Below are 22904 nucleotides of genomic sequence, written 5' to 3' on the forward strand. Positions count from 1 at the left end.
TGTAATTTAAAAATACCTGTCCTCGTTTTTCTCTTCCCCCCCTTCATTTTCTTTGATCATCTTTTTTGTCTTAAATGCTACTGCATTATTTTTAGTGCAAGTAACATATACAACTTTAGATAGTTTTGGAGTGGTAGATGTTGACGGGAAGAAAGACATATATGTACAAAAGGTACAGCATGTTAAAAACATAAAAACAATAATCAGAGTAGAAGTAATCTACCTTCCCATGCTGGCCTGCTCTTTCATAACAGATAACAGCATCTTCCCACATTTCAAGCGTTTTGAAGAGCTGCAGAGCTGAAGCGGTACATCCAAGGTCAAAGAGTAAACTTGCAAGTTGACGCTTCAAAGTAGAATATTGAAAAATTCAGTTGCACATTTTTCTTTAGAACAACATTTAGCAGTGCTTTACATGAATTTAGATTATAAAATAATTCAAAACGCTCAAGACATTTTTCAAAGGTATGGAAAGTTCTTTCTTTCTTTCTTTCTTTCTTTCTTTCTTTCTTTCTTTCTTTCTTTCTTTGAAATCTAGAAAAGTCTATTAATCTCTCACTTGTAAAAATTAGTAAAGATTGGCTGTGGATTTTAAAAACTTTACTCACTCAAACTTACGCTAAACATGAAAGTAATGGCTCTTTCTCCATTTCCAGATACCGGAACAGAAAGAAGAAACCAGGATATTCACACAAATAACCAACAATAAGGCCCACTGATACTGGCCAATACTGGACTTTATCCGTCTAGAGTCTGGGTCACACTGACATTCTGTGATACAATCCAAAGACAATTAAGAAGGCTAACTGGGGACAGAGTGAAGAAAGTCTGTATATAAACTAGCTATCAGTTAATGAAACAATTGAAATGAAATCCTGGACAACACATTAGAGGGGATTAATTCCAAGTTTATGTAGTAGTTACTTCACTTCAATATCTAGCCTTAAAAAGCAAAGGAAATCTGATTAAGAGACAGGGAAATTAAAGCAAAAGAGCAGATAGGACATGGGCTCATGGCGCATTTTGTTTTAACAATTACAAAATATGCTCTTAAAGAAACCTAATAACAAATAAAGTTTTACATCTGTCTTTCCCTAACAGATATGCTTCTGATGTACTGAGTTGATAGACCCAATATATTTAGATAGGCTAATTTATCCAATTGCTCATTGCTGGCATGAGGCATGATGAGAATGAAAAATATCTATCATTTGAGCTGCCTGATAATCCCGCCTCTCAGCAATGTCATTCAAATGGGGACCCAATGGGGAAATTCCCTGCAGAAGGTGGCTGGTGGATTGATGGCAGACTCCCCCCTGCCCTCCTCGCTCTCTGCTCTCCACCCTTCCATCTTTTTCTTATCCTATTGCTGTTTTCTTGTTGTTTTCTTTTTCATAGTTTATTTTATTGTTCTATTATTGTACTTCGGTTTTGTTTACACTCCTTTCATATCTTCCTTTTCATTGCTGTAAAGTAGCCCCATGGTGAGATACGCATGAACAAATAAGTAAACAAAATAGAATGACATCACCTTCCTACAGTCACTCACCCATTCTGGGCGAAATGCTGCAAGAGAGAAATTTCACCAGTTATAACTATGTGCAGCTAGCTTCAGTGCTACTTTGGAGCTTGACAGACTTGGACACCTCAATCCACAACCGAATATAGCTGAAATTGATCTAGCTGCTGTATACTGTACACTTGAGTTCATCTCTGTGGGAAAACTGTTGCCAAGTTTTCCCACAGCAACCTCTAGTTATTTGAAACAGATTAGTACTGAAGCATCTTAAGAATCTCCCTAGAGTCTTAAATGCTTTTTAAATGCCAAATCTTTCCATTCCAACTTAATCAACTTTCATCTTTTACAATAATCTCATTTCATTACTGATTCAGTGGCCATGAAAAGCCTGAAGTTTAAGGCCTACCTCTCCAAAGAACTGACATTACCTGTCTTTTGTTGAACTATTGGTTATTTAGTACCCATAGGACCCATAGGAGAATCGTTCTCCATTGACCAGTAGGGAACAAAAAAGTGCACACACTCACATTGGCCTATAAAGGTCCTTTTCTCTCAGAATCCTTATATGTTTATTTTCCCCTCTTACAATTCTCTCTATGGGGCTTTGATTCCACTTTCTGAGCCTGCCCTTGTACCTCTAAGATTTATTAATTCTTAAGACTTTTTTTCTCCAAAAAACCAGACAGAACACAAAAACAAAATTTGGAATCTTTCCAGAAATCTGGAAATTTCTGAATTAGAAAATGCAAATTAGTATGATTCAAATTAGCATATTTGCCTCGGTATTCATAGTCTGTGCAACTATGCTATATTATTTACTGTGAAAAAATTAGATCTAGCTTTTTTATGACATCTGCATACTCAAACTACAAATCCTGATGTGTAGTGAAACACTGTTTGAAACAATGTTGGGCAAAAGGTAATAAAATAATAAAGAATGAATGTTTTCAATGCCTTCAATGAATGTTTAGCTTCTTGGTTTTTTAGAATAAATACCTGGAAAGCAAACAACTTTGAAACTGCCAGGCCAGCTGGAATTCACATTTTTCAACAAAAATGTTGAGCCCATAAAATTGGGCTCTCATGGCAATGGTTCACTTCCATCTTTTTCTACATTATCCTGCAATGTCTTCTTCCCTCTCTCTTTCTCTCTCTCTCTCTCAAAGCTCAGATTATCTTGAAGAATTACACACCCACACAAACACCCACTCACACACATCAAGCCTTTAATCTCTCTCCTTCTCACTTTTTTCTCTTGGGAGATGACTGCATACAATGAAATTAAACTGTTTAATTTTACTTGCTTGATAAATACTTCGGTTTTAAAATGAACATTTCTTCTTTTTCGTGACCTTTTGAGGACTTTATACAGTACAGGATATAAAATTTAACCTGACCTGTCCCGGCTTTGCTAGCCCTTTCTCTCAATTGGTGACTAAATGGACATTGTTGTTTGGACACTGGTGCAGCAGTGATTGGACACTTTCTTCTTGTAGAATGTTTTTTTTCAACTTCCCATCCTAGCTTCAAGCTTGGAGATTTCATCTCAGTCTCTCATGACATATTACCCAGATTCAAGTGTGATTAGCTTTTCTGAAATCAGCCAAATTTGATTAGAAGCTGCCATCTGCTATGACTTCATTGCAACCTTCACCCCTGCCCCAACATACACTGTGTGTGCGCACATGCACACAGGCACAAAATCTGTTCTGGAAACAGTGGAGAAAAAAATCTATACCAAAAATAGATAGCTCAACTGGACATAGCTCAGAGATTTTAAGATGTATTAAATGTTTGAGGAGAAATTAACATTTTATCCAGGTCCATAAAACAACAACAGATGAATTGTCTTCCAAATAGAAAAGGTAAATGCCCCCCAAAAATCACTGACAACTCTAATTGTAGTTTGTTTATAACAATAATATATTCTAGTCTCTATTGCCAGAGTACAAATCTCCATCTGTTTGAGGACCATGCTAGCTCTGAGCTACCCATCCAGGACTTTTGAGGGTGGGGTAGGGATTTAGATTCAGAGTTCCTGGCTGAAGAACTCTGGGAGTTGAAGTCCACAAGTCTTAAAGTTGTCAAGGTTGGAGACCCCTGATTTAGATAACTAAAGTGAATTGTGACTGAATAATTCTCTAAACAGTTTCCAAAGCTTTTAGCTTCACTCATCTAGGTAAAGACTTGCAGATGAGCAGATTCTAGATGAAGAAGAGACACATATAAATTATATAAACGCATCTTAGCAAGCTGACCATTTTTACTTTAACTATTTTCAGCTGCTCTCTTTTAGTACATGAATGACATCTACAAACAATACAGTTGATCTAGGATTTACCCAAGATCAAGGAAAAATTATGGGCTGACAAGTAGGACACAAGCAGACTGACAAGACAGGATTTCTGGAGACAAAAGAAACACCAAGATGAGTAAGATAATTGGATCACAGCCAAAAGTCCTAATGGATGCTGCTGACAAGATTTTGCTAGTCCTTTCCTGTGTTGTTGTTGTTTTTGGTTTTGGTTTTCCCACTTTGGGCTTCTGGGAGGCTACAAGAAGAGACAGAGAAGAGCCTGCTTACCCAGGTCAGCATGAGAAGACATGGCCCTTCACAGCAGCAATTCATATCTATGATTTATATGTAACAGTTTTGAGGGTAAGTATAAGAGAAATAAATGCAAGGACTGTGCTACTTAAGACAGCACTTCAACCATTGTCAATAATAGATCACCAACAGAGCTCACAAAATTGGTTTGGTCTGGAGGGAAAAAAAATCAAAGTGAAAACCACACTGGGTTTTGCGAACTGGAAAGCTTTCTGAAGGATTTTAAAGCAAAAAGAATGCAAAAATGGTTTCTCCTGCGTCAAAGACAGACAAATGTGTTTGAAAAATTAAGGTCAAATTTCAAGGAATTCTCTTGGCCAATCTCTTGATAACTGACCAAGATTTTGAGCAATTACAATTATAATTGGTGTGGTGACATTTGGTAATGTGGTTAATGCACAGTTTAAAAACACTGCCAGCTGGAATGCACCATATTAATACAGAAGCCTACTATTTTTTATATAATAAGCCAGGTAAATAGATTTGCTATAGTACTTCATATAAAAATACAACAGGAGAAATTTTCCCATTCTAGCATCTCAAGTTTCATGCTTCATACAAATAACATCTACAAATCAGTTATTTTATACCTGAATGGCCCAGTGTGGAGGAACCTGGCAACTGTAAAATATCTTCATACGTTCACAAACTGATGTTGTCTTCTCTTCAAATTGGTCTGCAAGTGCCTGAAAATCCAAAACATTTAAATATGTAACGCAATGTAAGATTTTAGTAGGATCTGGCTAACACAGCAACTGAATAAATTAGCATTATCTGCTTAAAGCTACTAATGTAGAAAGCCTAAACACATCAGTGTTTCCAAACCAGTATAAGAGCAATAGACTGAACAGACTAAAGGGCTGGTTTGGTGTAGTGTTAAGGTGCTGGCCTAGAAGCCAAGAGATTATGAGTCCTAGATCTACCTTAGGAATAAAAGCCAGCTGGGTGACTCTGGGCCAGTCACCATCTCTTTCAGTCCAATCCGGCTCATAAAGTTGTTATGGGGAAAGTAGGAGGAGGAAAGAGTTTTATACATGTTTGCTGCCTTGAGTTATTTACAAAAAATAAAAATGGAATAAAAATCTAATAAATCTAATGAATGAATAAATAAATATGATGTATGTCACTGTAAATGTCAAAATTTCAAAAGGCCTATGAAATAACAGACCACTTCATAGACAGAAAGCTAGATAGCACATGTACAGTAGTCCTTGACTTGTAACAGTTCATATAGTGACTATTCAAAGTTACAATGGCATTGGAAAAAAGTGACTTATGACTGTTTTTCACACTTATGACCATTTCAGCACGTGATTGTTGTTGTGTCCCAACAATCTTTTGCAACCTTCTGACAAGCAAAGTCAATGGGGAAGCCAGATTCTCTTAACAACTGTGTTACTAACTTAACGTATCTTTTCTTTTATGTACACTGAGAGCATATGCACCAAGACAAATTCTTTGTATGTCCAATCACACTTGGCCAATAAAAAATTCTATTCTATTCTATTCTATTCTATTCTATTCTATTCTATTCTATTAACAACTATGGCAAGAAAGGTTGTAAAATGGGTTAAAATTCACTTAACAACTGTGAGGCCTCCACGTTGCATCCGGATCGCCTGCCTTTCCCCCCACCCCATGCCTCTGCCTCCATCTGCTGGTGGTGCCACTATGCAAAGACGAGCCTCCCATGGTTGGCCGGCCGCTACAGCCCACCAATTCTTGGCTTTCCCATGGCCAGCACGGCATGTCCAGATTGCCTGACTCCCCCCACCCCTCTGCCTGCTGCTTAGACAGGTACTCAATTTACCTGCATTGCACGGGCTGCAGCTGCTGCTGGACACTGTCGGCCCCCATGCTCTCTCACCTCCATTGCTTGCCCCGCCCTCCTGACTGATGATCACCTTAACTGGGGTTTAGTTTGGGGTATATATTAGGAGCATGCTAAAAAATCAGGCTAGGTCTTATTTTCTGGTTGTGTCTTATTTCCAGAGAAACATGGTATATTTAATTTTAATTTAATTCAGTAGTGGCAGGCTCCTTGTATCCCTCAGATTTTTGGCTTTCAGTGTCTACACAGTGTAGGCAGCCTGAAAAACACCAATTAGCTATAGAGCCATGATATAAAACTCTGAAAAGACTTCAGCTATTGCTATGTCCTTCTAATTTAATTTTCATATTTCACTTTATTTTTAAGCCATTGCTACTCATTTCCAGATCCTTTCTTGATATATTCAACTGTAATTCCTAATTTTAGGATGATGGAAACTGTAACTCAACATTTATTGAAGGCATCTTCAAGGGGATAAAAATCTAGTCTAAAAAGTATAGATCAAGGATAATTTCTAGTTGTTAATGTATATAAAGCAATCAGGTAGTAAATAATAGTGATACATAGTAACATGCTGTCTTTTATCCTAAGGATATTACTGTTTATTCCTAGTGAAGAGCAGTACTGTGAGACCATCTGACAAATTGTTTTAATGAAAGCATTTCTCATCTTAAGTTTATCATCTGAAAATAATTCTTTTATGTTTCTTTTAGTGTGCAATATATCAACTATTACAGCCATTCCTAAACTGACACTACCAGATGCATTTGCTGGAAGTTGTGGGAATTGAAATCCAATAAATCTAGTGGACATTAAGTAGAAAACAGGATTAATAAACCTAGCATCAGAGGAAATTACATTACGTATTTTAGAATTCCACATGGATATGACAAATTAATTCACCTTATAGAGACATCTTGGTTTACATAGAAAGTTTTATCAATTGAAGACTCTACCTGCAAAAAAAGAGTTCCTTTTCTTATTTGCAAACCCTCTCAAACAGTTTGATATGTTTGATCTCTAATAAAATCGGTTGAGGAACATTGTTGAAAATTAGTTAGCAAAAGGATCATTTAAATTTATCAGTAAGTTTTAACTGTTAAATCTCAAGGAAATCTGATAACAATTTAAATTTAAATGATCCCCCTGCCTCACAGAATGCTAATATTTGAGAAATAACAAACCTAATGTTCTCCTAAGTACTCTAAACTAATTTTTAACAATGTTCTGAAACCTGGACATTAAAACAAAGGAAATTTTGCTCAACTAACTGCTGGACGTTTTTGTACAAATATTGGTAAAACTAAATGATAAAGAAGGCAAAGATTAATTAGAGAAAGATATGAAGAAGAAATGATGCAAGTATATGCAAGAACTGCAGAAAATTGATTCCCAAATTGATGATACTGTACTTATAAAGGTTTTGATTAATGGCCACCATTTTGGGAATTAAAGTTAAATCACCCCTAGAAAATATTGCTAAAAAAAGCAGCAGGAATTGCTGAAAGGCTAACAGAATTTTTTAACACTTACTAAATGATACAATTAAAATAATTCATGCAGCATGTAAGCAGCTGTAAAAACACAGAAATAGTTAAAGGATTGGAAAATGTCAATTACTATTCCAATACCAAAAATGAACAGTACAAAAGAATGCCCGAAGTATTCAATAGTTGCACTTATCTCTTATGCTACTAAGATAATGCTTAACATTGTGTACTTCAGATTTCAATAAAAAGAACTGCCAGACAAAGAAGATGGATTTAGAAGAGGCAAGCATACCCAAAGTAACGGTGCTAACATTCAGTGTATGACATTCAGTGTATGATGGAGAATGAAGAAACATCTACTTTTGCTTTATTGATTGTGCTAAAGTTTCTGATTGTCGAGATCACAACACATAGCACTTAAAATATGGCTGTAGTAGATCAATTCATCTACCTATTGAAGAATATGCCTGATGACCAGGAAGCAGCAGAGAACAGAAGGTGTAGCAACTAAACTGCTTAACAACTGGAAAAGAAGTCCACCAAATCCACAAGGTTATATAATGTCACTTATTTAAGTTACATGCTGAATACATCATGAGCAATTCTGAACTAGAAGAAAAATAGGAAATAAAATTGCTGTGAAGATCATCAACAACTTCAGATATGTTGATGATACCATTCTCCTGGTGGGAAGTGAGGAATCTCTTGCTGAAGGTGAAAGAAGGGAATGTAAAAACCAATGTGCTACTCAGTACTAAAAACATCCAAAGATTATGTCAACAGTTCATTTCCATCCAATACAAATATGAGGAGAAGAAGCTAAAAGCAGAGTTTATCTCTCTGGGCTCAGTAATTCACAGGGATGGTGACTACATCTCTATTTGCTAAGAACAACTCTATTTGCTAAGAACAACAGGACAGCCCGACAGTTATTCTTACGCTATGCTTGTAGCAACCTGGATTAGAAATGGCTAGTCCCAAAGGACAAGTTTCTCAGAGCTCTAATTATTAACATGCATTAAGAAGATATTTATTCCCACTTGCAATGTATGGCTGTGAAAGTTGGACCGTAAGAAAGGCTGAGCGCCAAAGAAGTGAGGCCTTTGAACTATGGTGCTGGAGAAGACTCCTGTGACTGCAAGTCAATCAAACCAGTCAGTCCTAGACGAGATCAACCCTGACTGCTCTTTAGAAGGCCAGATCCTAAAGATGAAACTGAAATACTTTGGCCACCTGATGAGAAGGAAGGACTCACTGGAGAAGAGCCTAATGCTGGGAAAGATTGAGGGCAAAAGATGAGAGACGACAGAGAAAGAGGTGGCTGGATGGAGTCACTGAAGCAGTAGGCGTGAGCTTAAATGACTCCAGAGGATGGTAGAGGACAGGAAGGCCTGGAGGAATGTTGTCCATGCGGTCGTGATGGGTCAAACACGACTTCACAACTAACAAGAAGAAGATATTTTAGGTAACAATAGCAAAATTCCATCAAGTACTGTATTTTCCAATTAGAAAACTGAATATAGGCATATTAAGACAGCAAGTTTCTGGGTTTTTTCAAGCTCTTTTACAATAAAGCGGGGAAGTCTACACCTATTAATTTAGAAAAGTCTGTTAGACTTCTCGTGAGAACCATCCCCCACAGTTATTCACTTACAATGTTCTTTCTGGTCCTGCTTTTGCAGCATTCTACCATATATTTATATTTCAACATATTACTATACTGAAATTAAACAAACCTGAAATCTGTCTTTTGCTCAAGCTTGATGACTACTCACTCCCCAAGTTCCCCTTCAGGTGCAACTATTATGCAAAGATACATATAAAGTAAAGGAGACAATTCTGCTTTTAGGTTGTAAATGACAAGAAACTGTCATTAAAATGGTATATCTAATTACTAGCTCTCTAACAGTTTTACTTGGCAGCCAGTTTGAATATTGCCCCGCAATTTAAGCACTCAATAAATCTCCTTGGATTCAGACAGCTTAATTATCCAGCTCCTTGTATAAAAGTTTGCTCCTGATAACTAGAAACAGCTTTCTGAAAGTAACTCTGTAGCAGAAGATGAGCTATTACAACCCCCCCCCCAAAAAAACCCTGCTTTTACAAAAGGGGGACCAACCAGTATTCTGCTTTACCCAAAAATAATAAATTACAATACATGTAAGCAAAAAAGAGATTAAAAGCCAGTCTGATATATGTAATTGCAATGGATCAGACTGGCTTCTGCAAACACAGATGAAATTCTTCTAAGGGTATCTGGGAACAACAACCTTAACACAAATATTAGCAATCTGAGAGTAACGCTACCTGGCTAGACTGTAAGTTCCTAACAAATCCCAATGAATTCAAAGTATGGCTGAATGTGTGCCTGGAAAATGGAGCTTCATAGCCATACTGTGTAAAGTTCTCTAATTTGAATGCAATGCATATACTACCTAGGATACAGATTAGCAATATAGAATATTAAATAATGAAGTTCCAATGACAAAAAAAACCCCTGCTGGAATGACTGGCTGAGATTGAAGTCCTTCAATTATATGCTTAAAGGGCATGGAAGAAGATACACATTTTTTCTTCTGCCTATCGATACAATAAATCAATTCTATTCTGAATAAAATTACAATAAATTTAACCTCTGATCACTAAATATTTGTACTGCATGGAGAGGCTCCAAAAATTCAGAATATTTTAGGGCTTAAGGGAATATTGCTTTCCTAGTCCCAATTCTAGCTGTTGTTTTGAAGACTTTAGTAGACTTTTTATTGAAAATCATATTCAGAAATTAGCTTTCATTCGTATTTCTTCAACTGATTTCGCCTAGTAAGAGCTATATAAGAACTGCAATCAGCTTTAGCTTCTTCCTTCCATGTTGGTCTTAACATGGCCTAGGACATATTGAAGGACTAGGCACAGGAGATTCTTAAGTCAACCGTTGTGATTAAGAAGCATGCCTTGTTTAAAAATACTATAATGGTGGAATTAAAAAGTACAGTGGAATCCTCTGCCATGTGCACAGGATGAAAAAGCACTGCCTAAGGCATATGAATTGAATCAAACTATATACAAATGAATAGCCATAGTCACATTAGTCATGGCTTAGAAAGTTATCAAGACTTTTATGGACAATCTTGAAGGAGCAAAGAGAACGTTGATTAACTTTCCAGTTCAAGAAACCCTACGTTCCTCAGTATTAATCACAGAATAAGCTGCATATGATACTTTATTTGGTATCGTGTCTGCTGATGTCAACCCTGTTCACATTTTAAAAGCAACAGATTCCTGATGTCTGAAGGAATCGTTTAGCCTAAGTTCTTAACCCCAGAGGTCTTCTAATCAAGGCTGTCAAGAAAAAGACAAAATTGAGCTTTCAAAAACTTCTTGAGGCCAAAATATTGGCATTATCTGCCTTTCCTCCACTAAAAAGAACAAGAACATGATAATAAAGAGAATACAAGAACTATTTTGTTAAAGGATATGATTTAATTACTGGCTAACAATACATGGATAAAATAGAAAAGATAAGGAAAACTACTTAAAATAAAGTACATATTCAAATTATGAAGAGTAATATTTCATGGGAACTTCTCTAGTAAAAACAGCATGCAAGTTTATTAACATAAAAAACAGCTCTCTTCCCGATTCTTATTGTCGCATGCACTACATACTAAATCTTTACACCTTTAAGAAAGCTACCATACAAAGCATAATTGCTAATTAAGATGTATATCCATATTAAAGGTTAAGGGAGAAGCTATATGATGAAAACTTATGATAATTATGGACAATCATGTTAGTGGGTGAATTAATGTGAAGTATAAGATAGTCAAAACAAGGCAGGGAAGAATGACTGGCAGTTCACAAAAAGAGAGCAACTAAAAGGCAAATAAAATCCATGGTCAAAAATCAGCCAGGGTTGGGAAGAAGATGGAATGGAATGGCATAGAAAATAGAATAGAATAGAATAGAATAGAATAGAATAGAATAGAATAGAATAGAATAGAATAGAATAGAATAGAATTCTTTATTGGCCAAGTACTGTATGATTGGACAAACAAGGAATTTGTCTTTGGTTTATATGCTTTCAGTATACATAAAAGGAAAAAAAGAAAAAAAAATACATTTATCAAGAATCATAAGATACAACACTTAGTGATAGTCATAGATTAGTAATAAGCAATCAAATCATACTAGGAAACAAACAACAATATAAATAGTAAAAATACAAGCAACGTGGTTATAGTCATAAGTAAGAGGAGGTAGGTAATAGGAAGGATGAGAAGAAGAATAGTAATACAGTCTTAGTAAATAGTTTGATAGTGTTATGGGAATTAGTTTTTTAGCAGAGTGATGACATTCGGAGAAAAAACTGTCCTTGTGTCTAGTTGTTCAGGTGTGCAGCGCCCTATAGTGTCGTTTTGAGGGTAGAAGTTGAAACAATTTATGTTTAGGATCTGAGGGGTCTGTAGATATTTTTACAGCCCTCTTTTTGACTTGTGCAGGATATAGGTCCTCAATGGAAGGCTGGTTGGTAGCAATTGTTTTTTCTGCTGTTCTAATTATCCGTTGAAGTCTGTGTCTGTCTTGTTTGGTTGTTAAATGTGAAGATTAAACTGATTATGAAGCCCTGGATCAGTTCTGACAAGCAAAAGAGCCAATTTTAAACAAAAAGGCCCACACAGGCTGAATACAAGACCATAGAATAGAGGAAATAGTCAGTTTCAGATTGTTGCAGGAAAAGATGACACTAAAACTTTACTTAACTAGGGTAAAAATAGAAGGTGGTAATAAAAGTCCAAAATGAGTATAGGGCCAAATACTGAAACTCGAAGTACAGGAGACAAACAGAATCAAGAGAATGAAGAGATTTAGAGAGTTAAGCGTTTGGTGGGATGGGGATTGCATTAATATACATGAAGAGGATTTGGGTTTTTGAGTATAGTGTTTCTCAACCTTGACAATTTAGGATTCTTGGAGTTGAAGTCCACACATCCTAAAGTGTCAATGTGAGAAACATTGTTCCAGTATATCAAGTGAACATGAGACAACCTTGTGATGCAGCTACTAAAAAGACAAATGCTATTTTGGGATGTATGAACAAAAGCTGAGCGTTCACAGGGAATAATTATCTCATACTTTCCGCCTTAGTTAGGCCCCACTTGGAATACTGTGTCTAGTTCTGAACACCACAGTCTGGACTAACTGGAACGAGGAAGCTACCAAGATAGTGAGAAGTCTAGAAATCAAGTCCTATGGAGGACAGTTAAAGAAACTGAATATGTTTAGCTAGGATTTTTTATTTCAGTCTAAATACAAATGTTGTCTTCAGTCAAATACACATTTCAAATGACTCATTTAAACGATACATTGAAGATAAATTATGACATAAGTCAGCTTAACCACAACATCACTTCTCCTTTGAAGAAGCCACAAGAAAGAGCCAGCTGCGGCTGATTCAAAAGAAAAATTGGCTAGCATAGGTTGCAAATGTTAAACTACTGGCACCCTCTCAAAATTATCCATTAAGAGTTTTTCATTCAGCAACAGGAATCAGATGGTGGCTCAGGTATTTGTCAATGAAGGATTTTTCAGTGGTTAATTTTATTTCATTGAAGCACTGGAAACACATCAATGGGGATCCAAACCTAGCTCATTTCTTCTCTTGTACTTTGCAATGTTCACTATGACTTTTTTTGTCCCATTTCCTCTGCAGATCAGGCCCTCTGCAGCTTCAGAAGTAGTCTCTCTTCTGAAGTGGGTTCATGAAAAAAATAAGTTGCTCTGATCAGAAGATAAGGATCTATTAAAACATTCTAGCAATTTTCCCTACTCCAAAGTAGAACCACAAAGGGAATCAACAAAACCGCGCCCACCAATTCAATGTTCTACAACTATATTGAACTGAAACTTCCATTACCACTGATTGCCAATGCTGGTGATGAATCTTAATAAATTGGATACTAAGATTAACAGTTTGGAGAAAGAGAAGAGAAACCAAGAAAAATGTTACCTGGGTCTGCTTCATTGCCCGTTCCATTCGACGAACACTTCCCTTCTCAAGTTTTGTTCGTAGAAGAAGAGCAGAGGTTTGGATTGCCCAGAACTTTGGTTGTGAGAGCAGATACTGAGAAAAAGGAAAGAAAAAGTATTCACTTATTCATTTTTTTGAAAAAAAAATATTTTTCAGCATAGTACTACAATCCTATTATAATATATTATTATTTTTGATAAATAGTTAAAGAATTGAAAGACCTATTTCAATGCTATCAATTCAGTTTACAGCAACATAACAACCATCCATTTGTATGAGAACAAGGAGGATGAACTGGCTACGATGCCAAAAATGTCACCAGTTTTTACACGAGTTTTCCTATATAAATTTCTGGGGGAAAAATTAGAATATTGGATTCCATGTATTATTGACAAAAAAAGCAGCAAACCAAATGTTCAAACAAATGTTTCAGAATCACACTGGTTTGGACCCAGCAGGATTCTACAGAAATGGAAAGGCATTTCTGTTCCAGCAATGTTCCATTCTCTCAATCTCAAAATTTTTGGTGAACTTCTTTTTACATGGCATCCAAGTCTTGATATAAAGATCCAAATAGGAAAGGCAAAAAAAGCCACAATGCACAAGAGGCATTTGGTTCATACTTTTTGACATTCTAGCGATTTTCTCAAAAGCACTTTAACTCTCCCATGAAATATGACTTTAAAATCTGACCGAGGATAGACAGTTTGGTGTTTTTATTGACCGAGGACTATGATAGCTGCTGTATCACCCAGAGATCTATTATATTGTAAAAAAATTCAAATAAAAGTCTATCCAATATTTATTGCATTCACTGAATTATGATATTATAGCCTTCATCTAATATTTAAATCATTATAGCAATCAACAGTAACCACAGACTGCATCCTTTCACATATCTTTTGCTAGTCATATTCTGCTATATGCTTTATAGCCAGAGTAAGTCTGGAGGATAACGTGCACTATATTTGATTTCCATGCCTAGGATTCTGATGGATGGAACAGGAAAGTCTTGAAAAATTATTTCAAACTTTTCAACTTTTTAAAAAGGGAAAATATATGATCATGTCTCTAGACTGGTTAGGCCTTCTAATTATCTTTTAATAGACTTTGTAAGAGGAAGAGAAGTATTTTAATCTAGGCAGCAGGATGACAGCCAAGTTAACAGATCAAGTAGAGGCAGAAACCTCTATTAATGAATAAGAGAAGATTATTATGAATTATTTCATTTGGGAAACAAATTTTATTAATCTTAACATGCATCTGTACTGGGGAAGAATTTACTGGCCAAAACCATCAGTCATAAAGAAGCTAATCCTACAAGCTCCAGATTGTCCTGTTTCTCAGTTAAAACTAGGAAAGATATTCTATATCTTAAATCTTGTAGGATCCCAGGGGGGCATTTCTGGATGTCCAATTTCTCTGCCACTGCCAGATTCAAAGTAGATCAAGACTTCCCAATTTTATCACAACAATGGTAATCTGGAATTGAGGAAATATGTATCTATACTGTGATGCAACTAGCTGATTTTGGAATCTAAACTCAATGGATGTGTCTTTAATCCAACTTTAATAACTTTATACTGTATTTGGAATTAAGCACCTTTTTTTTAGAAAAATAAGAGTTTTTAAAATAGACCATCTTCAATACATCATAAATGTTCTGATTCTTTATTTCTCTTTCTCTCTGTAAACAGAAAGGATTGTGTGCTGGACCATAGAATGATCTCAACAATCCATGTATCAATGGCTGGTTGTTTGTTACTGCCTGCTGCTCTCTAGTGGTCAAGATCGATCTAGGGATTTAACTGAAGTTGCACCATTATATCATCCTATCATGGCTGTATGACTTTCTACCAACTTTTAAGTTGGTGCTTATCTTCTTTGCAGACTAAACCAGAAAACATAACTGGAATTCTGAGAGCAGGTTTTGGCTTCATTCCTAAAATGGTAGCCATACTTGCTATGTGCAGTCACTGAACAATAACTGATCAAAAGACAAACCAATAAAAGAGCTCTCCATAAACCTCTCTGGATTCTCAAGGTATTTTCTTCTTCCCTAATCCCTTTTTTTTGTCCTGAGCAAGTTCTCATGCTTCTAAATTATCTAAGGAACATTTATAATTGGATAGTATATAAATACTGAAAAACATACACACAGTTCTTTGATTACTTTAACTATCTTTAGGTTAGAGTTAACTATTTTTTAAATTTAATTTACATCTTTGAACAACTCACATGTAAGAGCTTTGGAAATAAACATTAAGAAGAATGTGGGAATTTGGCATTTCCACTATTCAGATTTTATATATTCCACAGAATGAATGCAGTAATTGCTGTTGGTTAAAGATTTATGTCTTCAGAGCTATTTTATGAATACATAACATAAGATACATTTGGAAATAAAGTAGAACGGAACGAATATTAAATACTGTAATTTGGGCTCTTGTATTATGACCATATATAATTTAGTGTAATAAGAAAATTAGACATTTTAAAAGATGAAATCAAGTGAGAATCTAACCTCCATTCAGTACTGATGATGTTACTTAGTTTGGGTAATGAAGTGTCTGCAAGAAAACAACCAAGCTCAGAGAGCACCCAGGACCGTCATGTCAATCCTGAACCTCAAATATTCTCCTTTATTGGTTCCATTCAGATAGTTAAGAGAAATATGATAGAACCATGGAGAAAATATGTAATTAGCGATAGTTCCGACTTCTTCAAGATTGAGACAATTTAACTAAATTAAGTCGCCTAAGGTCCATGTTTATTAGAAAATATCACAGATGCAATTTTATCATTTTTCCTGCGAAGGATTATAAATCAGAGCAGCACTTTTCAGTGAGTTCTCTTAGAATGCAAGGTTTTTGCACTGTAGCAGGGTAAGTCTTAACTATATCAGTGCTGGAAGAAAAAGGGCACTCTTCAACTTTATTTTCCCCCCAAGACAAATGCTACTAACATCGAATCAGACTATGCTGCTATTTCTGCATCTGAAGCCATGCTCCTGCATTGAAACAGCTTTTTTTTTTATACAGCAGGAGCAGCGTGCAATTTGCTACAGCTAGCTTGTTCGATGCTAAAAAGCAAACCCAAGCTAAGTCTCCAGCCTAATCTGCACAAAGGGACAGTTTAATTAGAAACAGTGCTTTTCCAGATTTTGCTTTATCTAATCTTATAGCCACTGTGCCAGACTTCTAACATTACATCATTAAAAATAAATCATAAGAATTGCCTCAGTGGATTAGACTAAAGGGTCTTGCTATTCCAGGACTGCAAAAAAAAAAAAAAAAAAAAGGAAAAGAAAAGAAAAAAAAAGTTCAAGAGGAATTTTTTAAAAATATCTGAATGTATATAGATAAAAAATACATATTTCTAATAGTTTCAGATTAGCGACCTATTTGGTTTTTTTTTTAAGCATTTTTTTTCAGCAAATGGTTTCATTTGTAAATTTATCCAAATGAAAATGATGTGTACGTGCAGGTTTCCTGAATCTATAGCTGATAAATATAGACTTGAACTCATTATGCACAACATTCAGTTCCACGTATCTGTGACCTGATGTTTTGAGCACATTTCGCCACATTTCACGAATATGCAGATCTGATACTGATCCCACTCAATTCCCCAGTGACCTGCAACTTTCTTACCCTATATGGTCATCCTCTACCTGCCTATTACTCCCTCCAGTGAGAAGATGAGGAAGCAAATAGTCTGGGCTCAGTATATTCGATCAATCTTTGGGCATTCTGCAACTGTCTTTAGAAATAATGAACCAAGCTGAGGATGTAATACGGGAGGGCTCTGCTGAGTAAAACGGCACATTTGTGAAAACTATTATCCCTGTGCGAGACATATTGTCTTGTGGTGACAGTCCAGTATCCATTGCATGATATTACAGAATTAAAAAATCTGCTCTCCACTCTGTACAGGAACAACACCCGATACCTCTGCAAGTGTGAAAATCTCAAGGTAATTTTTCATTCATGCAACCCCCACCTGAAATGGGTGGAAAAGATTCAAGCTCCGAGGAATGTATTTTTAAATGGCTATGGGCAACCCATGATAGGCTTAACCTACATACACCTTAAATTTATGGCAGCCAAGTATTTTTCATTATAATTCACTGCCTAAATATGTGAATCTTCCCACTCCACATACATAGGATATCCACTCCGACACAGGAACTTTTCAAAACGATGCTGAATTCCTCCTTGTTCATAAGTAGATAGATGCCTTTGTTCTTATGTACAGATTCATTATTCGGTTCGCTATGTAAAACAACCGAGGGAGAAGGCCAATGTTGTCAAGACAAATCAATGGAGGTGGCCATGAACTCAGCAGAAGTCAAGCTCAACTAAACAGAAACATTTACTGTTAACTCTTGACAATCTTTGAAATAATGATTGCTTATTTCAATAATCACTAGGAGGTTTTCTTTCAAGGACTTCTAAAATCCTTCCTAGGCAGCCAGATCCATACCCAGTTTATGGGCATTGACAGAAGCTAAAGAGGCACTGCACATATTTTTATTTTATTTCTCAGCTAACTAGTATAGAAACTAGACTATTAAGAATGGACAATTTGTCCAGTTTTCAACACTTACTTATCTATTTAATCAAATATTTACTTAATCAAAAGAGATATGCAATTAGCCATTTTTACATAAAAAAAGAGATATGCTTTACTATTTCGCTTTAAAAATGGTTTTTAGTAATGAATTAAGTATAAAACAGGCCTTTCCCTTTTCCCTTCAGCTAGAACAGAGTCATGCTGTTCACATGTACCTTATTTCAAACATATCATTTATTCTGTGTGGTGCCAAAAACTGTTTCAATTATGTTTGATTGAAACACTGTCCTTATACTCAATTAGGTGATTGGACCAAATCCTTAAACTAGGGACGTATATAACATTCCATACCACATAATAATACATTAGTATGTATTTCTGAGTGCCTCATCTCAATATCCATAAATCAGGAATTTGGAATATTATGAAAAGGGCTTAGCTTCTCAGTGTCAGTGTTCAGGGAATTTCAGATAATAGCTGGCAGCATAACAACGTCTGATAGAACGCCATTCAAGTACTAATGTAAGATTTATTCCTTCGTGAATTTACTGATAAAATAACGAAGCTATGGGTTTAGAAAGAAAATGCTATCATATTAAAACTATTAAAATTAAGTGGTATTTTTTGAAATATAGACAGAAGGTTCTTGTGTGTCTTGCAGACAGTCAACTGGAAAAATCTACACGCATATGCATTCCAAGGAAATAAGCCATATTTCATGTTCAACCTCTACTTGTAAACTTTTGGTGCAAGCCGTATCTCCTCCTTGCATTTATAATTATTTATCATAATTTTATCCCATTCTCTCATCAAAAGGGGACTTGCATGATAGGAACCTATGAGTTTCTAACAGGGGATATTGTCAGTTTATTTAAACGGGTATTTGAGATAAGCTGGCAGTAGTACCTAAGGAAATTGTGAGACCAAGGAACAGAACTAGAAGGAGATCATGGGAATAACAAAGGCATTTTAGGCCTTCCTAGCTATACTTTTCTAATAGCACATTATGGGCACCTACACAAACTGGAGTTCACAAAATACATATTTATCAGAAGGCAACCTGGTGAGGTATTTTGCTGCTAGACTCTTCAGATTCTAGTTTCTATTTTGCCTACCTTAATTATGTCTTATTTAAATTCTGTGCGGGTTAGCTTTACAAATGAAATTATTTTCTAAGAATAGCTCTAGAGGCATTCTTAATGTCCAGGTCTGCAATTACGATTTATAACATGCTAGTTTCCATATACGTTTTTATTTTTATTTTTTTATTGTGAAAAGTAAAGTTTCCCTTTAACTCAAGCATCACTTCTGATGAATCCATGTTTAAATCCATGTAGTTTTCTTGGTTACAACACATAAATACTAAACGGGTCTATAAATTCAGTGGAAAGTACTTTCTTCCTTAGTAAGGCACGAACTGAATACAATGACTAGTTCCACACAAAACACATACTCCTTACAGTATATAACTCTACTGTCTTGCAGGTTACTAAAACCTACATATAAGAGATGCTAGTTTCCAAGCCAATAGCAGTGGAATTTTCATAGGAAACATAGAATGTTCAGGAAACTGCCGAGAAAAGCCCTCAAATTAAGCATAATAATGTTATTACTATTTAAATCTAATTTCATACTGGAACATTGTGGCTTTAGGCTTCCTAATATAATATTGTTTCCTGATTGCTTATTTGTACCCTATGATTATCATTAAGTGTTGTACCTTATGATTCTTGATGAACGTATCTTTTCTTTTATGTACACTGAGAGCATATGCAACAAATTCCTTGTGTGTCCAATCACACTTGGCCAATAAAAAATTCTATTCTATTCTATTCTATTCTATTCTATTCTATTCTATTCTATTCTATTCTATTCTATTCTATTCTATTCTATTCTTAACTGTTATAACTGTTCAGTCTTCCCATCACTACCATAAGAATCTATTAAATTCAAATAGTACCTGGATATTATTCTTCCAAAACCAATTTCAAGAGGCTTAAGTCTATTCTTCCCTCCCCCCCCAAAGTGTGAAGCTAGAAATACCTACATTTATGGTATTTTACAAACTCTCCATAAACAACAGTTTTTCTGATATAAATTTTCATAGCTTCCATCACTAAAATTTAACACTGATTTGATGGCCCATAATCAATCAATTCCTTACCTAGCATATCCTGTTTTCCCCACATTTGACATTTTCTCTCTCTAGTATTAGAAGGATTAGAAATGTATGCGATAATGGAAATTCAAGCTAACAATCTTTTTCTTCCTTCGTTTGCTTACGTTTGTGATAAAGTCCTTAATTTTAATTTTGCGCTAATTATTCCCCATGTTGAAAGCAGTCATTGTCACTCGCTGAAGTATAATACACAAATCTGCTATTTCACACAGTAGCTCCAGCAAAATATTCCTTGTTTCAGTGATTCACAGTAATAATACAGATAATGGAATTAAAAACTTAGGAAGATGAATAGATACATTGTGGACCCATCGTCACATTCGTCAGTTTAAAAAAAAATCTCAATATGAAGAAATATATTCCCCTAGATGAACTTTATGTACATTTTGCTCAATTACTGAAATAATTGACTATTTGATGGATGATAGACCACCAATGGTAATTTGGTAAAATAATAAATATGTGACTCAGTCTCACGTATCCCGGTAAGATGTCAATTTTCAAGACAGGACATATAAGCTTATAGTTTCACAGCAGGCTAGGTAAACTAAGATGAAACATTGAAAAACAGACATTTTATAGAACAAACTGTTTCAGTATTCTAAAATCATATGCCAGATCAAACACCAATCTGTTGTAATCCTGCTTTTGTGCCATAAAAAACTCAGTCCTCCTGACCAAATGACTCACAGAAGATACAGCTGGCCAAAGACAAGCAAGGGAGACAATCTCTTTGGGCACTCACCACCCAGTTGTTAACAAGGCTGCCAGAAAAAATAGCACTGAGATGGAAAGAAAGAATGAAAAGAGGGAGGAAACTAAAAGTTTCATCTGAGGAGTTCTTATTTCACATACCAAAATGTTCTACTGCTAAGATTTGTAAAGTATAAAACTGCCACTTTTTTTTTTTTACTGGCACAGCATGTAGAACAAAGTATAACAAAGATGAAGGAAATAAAGCATAAACCAACAGAATGCAAAGATGGTAGATAAGGTTCGCTGGTCCCTCCTTCATAAAACTTACTATAATAGAACACCTTATATTAACAATCCATATCATATCAACTTTGCAGGGAATAGATTGTTATATTTTCTGAATAACTTTTAATTCAGGGTACCCTGACCATGATTGTAAAGTACACAAAGAAATATAATAATATAAGAATTGGCTAATTCAGATCTGAATTTTATTGCAAAAGAACTTCTACAGATTATTCTATTTTAAATAGTATTAATAACTCCTTTTAATCGAGCTTGATTCATGGACATAGAATTTTCTCTGCAAGAATAAAAAAATGATTGTCATCATTTTTTTAGCAACTATCTTACTTGTCTACAGATCGGTATTTCCTAGTCATGTCCTGCTTAAGGAATAACAAAGTTCAATTTTTTTTTCCGTTTTATATAGTTTGATTTTTCAAAATCAAGCCAACTCGTCTAGATGCTACTACTTAGGCAATATACTGATGTCAAGATAAATAAAGAATAGAATAGAATAGAATTTTTATTGGCCAAGTGTGATTGGAGACACAAGGAATTTGTCTTGGTGCATATGCTCTCAGTGTACATAAAAGAAAAAATACGTTCATCAAGAATCATAAGGTACAACACTTAATGATAGTTATAGGGTACAAATAAGCAATCAGGAAACAATCAAAATTAATATAAATCGTAAGGATGCAAGCAACAAAGTTACAGTCATAAGTGGAAGGTGATGGGAATGATGAGAATATTAATAGTAGTGCAGACTTAGTAAATTGTTTGACAGTATTGAGGAAATTATTTTATGGCGTTCAGGAAAAAACTGTTCTTGTGCCTAGTTGTTCTGGTGTGCAGTGCTCTGTAGCATCGTTTTGAGGGTAACAGTTTATGTCCAGGATGTGAGGGGTCTGTAAATATTTTACAGCCCTCTTTTTGACTCATGCAGAATACAGATCCTCAATGGAAGGCAGGTTGATAGCAATTGTTTTTTCTGCAGTTCTAATTATCCTCTGAAGTCTGTGTCTGTCTTGTTGGGTTGCAGAACCAAACCAGACAATTATAGAGGATGCAGATGACACTCAATAATTCCTCTGTAGAACTGTATCAGCAGCTCCTTGGGCAGTTTGAGCTTTCTGAGTTGAAGCATGCAAGTGCTTATACAAGCTCTTTCACGACAGCACTAAAAACTAATTTGTTCATGGTTCTTTGGAGTCAACCCTAAACCATTTTCCTTCTAACTTGCCTATAATAAATAATTCAAGCTTCAAAGCCAGAGCCATAGGGGAAATTATGAGATGTGTTAGATCAGATGAGGTGCAGAGGTGAGAAAAAGGATGAAATGACCTTTCTCCTTTCTTTACGCCAACATGTTCTGAGCACTTATAAGAAATAAGGATAAACAAGAATGAAATGCAGAGCATGCTTTACCATCTGGAAGGTTTTCACCTTCAAACCAGACAGTATTCTTTCATTTTTTGACAGCATGCCACTTCCTTGATCAAATTAATCCTGTTTTTCTGATTTTGTAATGTTTTCTTACTTTCCTCCAAACAAATGACGGAAAGCAGCAAAAGATGAACAGAAAAATTATTTCAGTGTAGGATGGTTACATGTTTCTTCTATATCTTGAAAATATTTGAGGAGCAAATATTTGCAACTTGTAATATGAAAGAGAATTTATCCAAAACAACAG

The 22904-nt window shown here is 35.4% G+C and overlaps 1 protein-coding gene across 1 annotated transcript in view; it reads right to left on the reverse strand.

Annotated features, from left to right (window-relative positions):
* The window catches only part of TTC27 (tetratricopeptide repeat domain 27), a 96773-nt gene that overhangs the window by 38095 nt on the left and 35774 nt on the right, over positions 1–22904 (reverse strand). The window contains exons 10-12 of the mRNA XM_058164227.1: positions 13456–13569; positions 4718–4813; positions 224–346 (exon numbers count right to left, since the gene is read on the reverse strand). Of these exons, the coding sequence (XP_058020210.1) occupies positions 224–346; positions 4718–4813; positions 13456–13569 (333 nt within the window). The remainder of the gene's footprint in view (positions 1–223; positions 347–4717; positions 4814–13455; positions 13570–22904) is intronic.

This window comes from Ahaetulla prasina, chromosome 1 (assembly GCF_028640845.1).
Source record: "Ahaetulla prasina isolate Xishuangbanna chromosome 1, ASM2864084v1, whole genome shotgun sequence".
Lineage (NCBI taxonomy): Eukaryota > Metazoa > Chordata > Lepidosauria > Squamata > Colubridae > Ahaetulla > Ahaetulla prasina.